The sequence below is a fragment of the Protopterus annectens genome, chromosome 5.part0 (genome assembly GCF_019279795.1).
Source record: "Protopterus annectens isolate FY-2018-M chromosome 5.part0, PAN1.0, whole genome shotgun sequence".
Taxonomy (NCBI): domain Eukaryota; kingdom Metazoa; phylum Chordata; order Ceratodontiformes; family Protopteridae; genus Protopterus; species Protopterus annectens.
Window position 1 is genome coordinate 399,687,269 of NC_056735.1, and position 7,519 is coordinate 399,694,787.

At 43.0% G+C, this 7,519-nt stretch overlaps 1 protein-coding gene across 1 annotated transcript in view; it reads right to left on the reverse strand.

The window, feature by feature from the left end:
- Nucleotides 1-7,199, reverse strand: part of SLC19A2 (solute carrier family 19 member 2) — a 132,607-nt gene extending 125,408 nt beyond the window's left edge. Inside the window, exon 1 of the mRNA XM_044071839.1 lies at nucleotides 7,178-7,199. Coding sequence (XP_043927774.1) covers nucleotides 7,178-7,199 — 22 coding nt within the window. The remainder of the gene's footprint in view (nucleotides 1-7,177) is intronic.
- Between the last annotated feature and the right edge of the window lie 320 nt (nucleotides 7,200-7,519).

Below are 7,519 nucleotides of genomic sequence, written 5' to 3' on the forward strand. Positions count from 1 at the left end.
TCTAGTCGGAATGGGGGCCGAGGAGCCTGCGACCTCGGGCACAGAAGACACCGGTAATGAAGTGTCATTGGTACTCGGAGGCTGCGTAGGCGCCTCGCTGAGGACCGGTAGTCGGCCTTAGCGTGGTGTCAGTAGAAGTCGCAGACCTCGTATGTCGGTCCTTATCTTTGAGTCTTTTACTCAAAACTGGAGTCGGAGTATCCGACGACATAATATAATTAAATTTTTTACCAAAATAGTGATGGGCAAACTCCGCCCAACGCTTAATAGTGCGTTTGTTGAATCTTGCACAAAAACGGCAGGCCGAGACGTCGTGGTCTGGGCCTAAGCAAGGAATACAAAGAGAGTGGAAATCCTTATGCGGTATTTGCTTCCCACATGAAATGCAATTATTAACTTTGTCTGACATCGGTCTGAGGCAAGAAAAGTTTCCCCAACGGGGTACTTAGCTTTCAAGAAGACTTCGGCTGAAATATTTTCGTAAATCTCAGGAGCTGGCCGACCGGCACTTGAACCGCTTCTGCTTCGGGCACTGCGAGGCAAGAAAGACAGGAGAAGATGGCGTCGGCTGGTTCTTTTATACCCCTGCCGCACTGACGTCAGGGAAGAAGCGACGACAACCGACGCCGGACCTAGACTTTGGAATTCGGCCGACCGAGGACCCGCCTGACGGCAGGATAACCCATCTGTTATGACTGCAGCTGTATGCACGATGAACACCCACAAGATATATGAAGCAGTCCTTAAAATGATCCACCCACAAGAACGGATGGTACCACAGTGACTAAGCTAAAATCCTCTTAGCCCAGTTAACTGATAAACCTTTACAAGAGTTTGTTGACATGGGAGGGAATGGATATCAGGACTATGATAATGTTTATAAAGTGTTATTAACTCAAGCTGGCTTCATCTTTAAGATGCATGCTTTAAGTTTTGTTAGGAGAAAATATCCAGCTATAAAAAACCTGCTGTCTGTTTACCAGCTGTGGTTTTTACCCTGGAATGTTCTGATGGCTGCATTAGCTCCTAACTTTGACTTTTTCTCTACCAGTTGCTTTTGTTATGTGCTGAACACCGATTCTGTGTAAAGGTCTTTTGATCTTTCCTGGGAACATGGACTGCATTGATCCTAGGGTCTGCTGGGACTATGGCTTAAGTATACCTCCACTAGCCATATTTCAGCTGTATTGAGTTTACATAGGAGATGGCTGCAGTGGTACGGCTGTTAGCATTTTTGCCTCACAGCTAGAGGTTCTCCAGTTCGATTCTCTGCTAGAACACAGTCTGTGCGGAATATGCGTCTCCTCCCTGCGGTCGAGCGAGTTTTAAAGACATGCAGGTGTGTGTGTGTGTGTCTCTCTTCTGTAGAGACCGTAAAAACTCCACTGCCAATCAGTCTGTGTTCTGATGATCCGCTGTGTCAATTCCAAGTGGGAGAAGCCAAAACAAAGACAGAGTTTACATAGGAGCTTTGTAGTACTCTATCAGCTTCTAGTGGGACCAAGACTTCAGGATCACGGACAAACTGGAAAAAAAAAAAATCAAAGTAGACCATCTGCACAGAAAAGGCAATTCCTCAGTAGCTACTTGCTTTGAGAATGCAAAGGTAAATGACAGAAAGACAGCCACTTTTCTTTTTAAGGAATACCTCTTCCAAAAATGCCTTCCATAGCCATTAACATTCAAACCCCTTACTGATTACTATGCAAGAAATTCTGCTTCCTTTCTCACATGCTGATATCACACTGGGGTCAGAGTCCATTACCTAGCTAGCTAGCTACTGAGAGAAAGGCATACGGATAGAGATGTTCAGACTGGGGCAGTTTTGCTTGTATTTTTTTTGTCTAGTTTTCAGTTTTAAGGTTGGTTACAAGCTGATGTTTAATCTGGTTGGTTACACGCTGATGTTTAATCTGGTTTTCAAACAGCCATGCATTCAACATTCCTTTTATGTGAAAATAAATGTGAAGGGTGCTTGTGTTTCATGTCACACACACACATCATATGGAGCACAAAGTCCAAAACATTTTCTCTGATTTTGCCTGTCACTGACTATTACTTTTCATCTGTCCATGATTTTTGCAGAAAGCCCCCCGATTTTGCCTTGTATCATCTTTCATAAAACTTCTACTAAATCAGAGGATCGAAAGACTCGAATCTAATATGTGACATTAACAAAACCTGCTGGAGAGACAGGTTTGTCTTCCAGAGCCTGACCCATCTCTGGAATAGACTCCCCATACAAGTCAAACAAAGTACGTTGCTCACCCTCAAGTACAACCTTAATGAGTGGATGGGCAACCACAAATGTCCCATGGGTTCCACCTAAACAGGGGCAACAGGTGATGATTGAGGTTTCTCTTTTGGGGATCAACTCTTAGCTAGGCTTGTAAGGGCCCCAGAGCCATTAGCCTGGCAATCTCCTACGATTACAGATGGACACTAATGCTAGATATTAGAGTTTTGCAATTTATAATTCATTTTGTCCATAAAATGCACGCTGATGCAAAACCTGTTAAATTAATAAACTGGTACTTTGCACTCAGCCCATGTGCAGCATTAATGTGATATTTACATACAAAATAAAATAAAAAGGAGGGAGAGAGAAAGGAAAGAGTGCAGAAAAGATCAAACTTTGGATCAAAGCAAAGTGAGAGTGATAAATGCAAATACAGAAGTATTGCCCTTGTAAGTCAGTAGTTTGTGAGCAGGAAATAGCAGTAAAATGAAACAAAATATCCATGAAATTGGATTTGTAGAGGGGAAGCCATTCTGTCATCCCAAGACTTCAGCTAAGTTCAAAATAAATAAATAAAAAATAGCTGCACATGATTTTTCTTGCACTTTCCCACACAAGACATTTTTCTGTTTAATATGGATATTATACAGCTTGTTTTTAACTGTTGCTCTTATCTAGTTCTATAACTATATTCAATATAATTGAATTTAATTTGTGTAGTTAGTTGACTTGAAAAGCAGACTGTGGTATAAACCTGCAAACTTAATAGCTATCATTTTAGCATTTCATTGTGCATAGACCTGGCAGCACTTTGATAGAGTACATCTACGATACCTCCTGTAATTGTTCCACCTTTTAGGTCTTCAAGGATCCAAGTGAATGTATGCATACTCTGCCAACTGAAATTTATTTAGAGATGAGGACGGCACAGCCAGGTTTTTCACAAGTAAGGTGCCTTATTCCTGGTCAGTGTTAGGGTTTAATTTTACCAACTTTGGGGAAATGCTTGTTGATCAAAAAACATCTTGCGGGCATGATACTAAGTGAGTCTGAATTACATCACAGGCCTAAACTGGGACTTGTAGAAAAGAGGTTCTGTACAGGGTATTGTATTCCCAATGTTGTATCCAACTGCAAAAAGACTGAAGTGCAACTAACTTTGAGCAAAACTGCAATCAAAATTGTAGCTTGCTACAGATCCCTCACCATGCCCCAGGATTCCCACTCCTCTTTTCTTGATGTACTGGAAAATATTAGGGTTCAACCAAACACCCTAATAATGGACGACTTCAACTACCCCCAACATTAACAGGGAAAACTACTCGTGTACCAACTCCTTAGCTCAACGCTTTCTGGAATTCATAAACTGCCCTAGATCAACTTAGCCGCACCCCCACCAGGGGCAACAATATCCTAGACCTAGTAATTACCAACATGAGTGACCAGTGTTCCACACCTGAAGTCAACTCCTTGTTGGTCTGATCCAACCATAAGCTTATCACCCTGGATATCCACATCCCGCCCTCACCCCTCCATTAAGGAAACCACAGTAAAAAATTTCTCCAAAGCCAACTTCATGCTTCTTAACACAGAAGTGGTAAACTTCATGACACCCATGCAGATGGACAATACAGTTATCACTGCTGAATCCTACACAAATGCACTCTATAAGCACTTACGAGTGCATGGATCATGCTATCCCAAACAGAACAAAGATGCTATCCTCCAAAAAAAGGAAGCCAATCTGGTGGTCCCCTGCCATAAACAAACTGTACAACAGAAGGAAGAAACTGTTGCAAAAGAGAGTAAAATCCCATGAGTGGAGTAGCTCCCTGGTCATTCTCAGTAATAAGCTGAGATCCCTTATAAGATCCTCCAAAGCTAGCTATGAAAACAAAATCGCCACTAAATTCAAGGACAACCACAAAGCATTCTATAGCTATAGCTATGTCAAGAATCTAAATGGCAACACCCAGATCTGCTCTGAGTTACAGCACAAAGGCACGAAAATTACAGAACCAACTGATATTGCCAAAATCCTGGCAGATAGGTCAAGTGCCAACTTTAACCCCCTCTCACTCCCTAAAGGGCCCATATCTATACAGGAAGAAAGCAGTGTCCCTGTAATCACAACTACTCAGGTAAAAGCTGCACTCTCTAAAGCCAAAAACACAGTATCCATAGGACCGGACAACATCCCAGGCTGCATTTTACACGAACTTCAGAACGAACTGGCTCCCCACTTAAGCCTCAAGTTCAATAATAGCCTCGCATCAGGCTTTGTGTCCACTGAATGGCGCACAGCAACATTTATCCCACTCCACAAAGGGGGAGCCACCACCGATCCGGGGAACTATCGACCTATTAGCCTGACGAGCCTGGTCTTCAAGGCCATGGAACGTATCATCATGAAACTCAAAGACATTGGTAACCTCCAAACTCTGGATCCCACCCAGTTCGGGATTGTGAAAGGCAGATCATCCCTCCTGAACCTGATCGACTTCTTTGAGGCAGTCACCAAAGCTGTGGATGAGGGTAAGGTGGTTCACACAGCCTATCTTGACCTTGCCAAGGCTTTCGACACCATCCCCCATTCTGGAATTATAGCTAAACACACTAAACTAGGTATAAATCCCTATGTCACAAGACGGGTTGCCAACTGGCTCACTGACAGAACCCACACTGTAAAAGTTGCAAACTCCAAATCTGACCTCAAAGCAGTGACAAGTGGAGTACCACAGGGTTCTGTCCTGGGACCTCTCCCTGTTTGGTATCTACTTCTCTGAAGTACAGGCTAACACAGAAGGCCTCTAGCGAACAAATTTCGCAGACGACTGCAAACTAGGAGCCATAGTCAAGTCCCCAAATGATGCAGACATCCTACAGAAGGACCTCACTGAGACAGATGCCTGGTGTCAGAGCCATGGCCTCAAGCTCAATGCCAAAAAGTGCAGTGTCATCCCCTTTGGTAAAAACTCTGTACCCATGAATGACCACATAGGCAGCAATCTACTTAACACCGAATGTGTGATAAGAGACCTTGGGACCCAAGTGGACAGTAGTCTCTCCTTTGATACTCACATCGCCACAGTAGTCAGGAAGTCCTTCTACATGGCACACATCATAAAAGGGTTCTCATCCACGAAAAAAAAAAGGTCATTTTTCCCCTCTACTCGACACTCAGACCCATTACAGAGTACAATGCCCATTTTGGAATGTACCTCACAAGACATCTGCAGCAGCTGGAAAGGCCACAGAAGTACCTCACAAAGAGGATTACTGGCCTCAAACAAATGCCCTATACTGTCCGCCTCAAAAAACTCCAGCTTTACTCCGTAGCATATCACCTACTCCGAGGTAATTTCTGCCCAACATATAAAGCTATGTCAAACCCAGAGCTGTTGGACATGTCACACCTAAAGAAATCCCAATCCCTCTGAGCTACACGCTCTAGGGACCTAAACCTTGTCACCATAATAAACAGGACACGCTGGAGGGAAAGATTCCTGTCCCAGAGACTTCCTATACTCCGGAACAAGTTACCCATCTATGTCAAGCAAAGTTCTTCATTAGCACTCAAGAAAAATCTGGATGAGTAGATGGGAAATAGGAAATACATCCCGGGGATCACTTCTGTGTCTCTGCTCGACAGTGGGACAGTAAAATAACTTTCTTGGGTGGCGTAAGCCATGGAAACTTGTTGGCTAGGCTTTTGTAGGCCCTTGGGCCGATAGCCTAGTACCTACCTATGAACCTATGTTATAGCTGACTTACTGACAATGATCTGACAATTTCTGAGCAAGCCCAGGCTTGACTACAGCTTACCCGGCATCCTTTGTGCCTCTATGTGCCTTTGTCATTTATTGCCCCAGCAATAAGACAGTATCTACTCGTTTTAAAATCACATCTGGGCCTGGTCCACATTCCACAGAGGGCACACAACATCTCAATGTCATATGCAGGCAGGAAAGAGCTGTACGGTTGTATCTGATTACTGTCCACAAAGGAGCACAAAAGACACAAGTTCATGCATTTCTTCATTGACAATGTGCTGGGTCATCTAAAATGGTCAGTGTTGGGTGGTTTCAACATCTCAGTCTGACAATTATATGGCTCTTACAAAATAATTTGAAGCCATTACGAAGGCTTTGCAGTTACTCAAGTTCTCTCTACTACCTATCAGCATGGCCACTCTCTGAACCTGGTGTTTGGTTTATCCTTGATCTATCCTATTTTTTCCCCCCTGAAGTTAAACTGATGAAGTATGAGAACTTGATTAGTGTAGACAACACTTGTTTTCTGTACTTAACCATCTCCTGCTTGACTGCACTAGATGCCCTGGAGCTGCTGGCACTGAATATAACAGCTGTGTGAAGGTGCATCTTATTTTGTTACTGTATAGTAAGATTTTGAGCTCTACATGAAGCATAGGGCACTGAGAAGTACAGAACATGAGAAATTTGGAAGACCACTTTTAGAGGGCAAACTGGTCCTGGCCCTGTTTTACTTTAGGTACTCCATCAGAGATCACAAGTAAGAATGTGTGATACTTGTTCAGCAGATTTACAGTGTAAAGAATTGACCAGTTATGTTCTTTTTAAGCAGTCAACAGCTTGTGCAGCTAACCCTCTCACTCAAAAAACAGCTTCTTGATTCTTCACAGACAAGTAGACTTGATTAGATAGGAGGCATTTCTGTGAGTGCAGAAGACTTGATTAGGTAAGGAGGCATTTCTGTGAGTGCAGAAGACTTGATTAGGTAGGAGGCATTTCTGTGAGCGCAGAGTGGGCGTGCATTTTCCCAGAGATTTTCCAGACTGAATGCTGGATAAGGTTGATTACTACACCTTCATAAATTTCAAGCAGACACTTCTACATAGATCTGCATTCCACTTTCTCTTGATTAGCTTCTGACCTATCTAGGTAGCTTATGACTTACCTGAAGATGCCAGGTGCTTCATTTTTAGGACAGCTGAATCCTTTGAGGATGATTGTTAAGTATGCTTTAAATGAGGTCTCCAATCATCCCAATCCTCAACAAATCCACCTCTAACCTGGGCCTTCTGAAGTACTCTAAAATTCATCAGGTACAGATGGCACTCCAGAAGATAAGCAGCAATACAGAAGCATTCATTTATGACTGCCTATGGTTACACATACTTACAAGTGTGCATTAGAGAAGATTACAGAAGAAATCGTGTGTAAGCAAATTGGTGCTTTTCTTAATTCTCACAGACTCAGGAAATTCATTTTTCTTTCTGGGTTTCAATCTCAATACAGT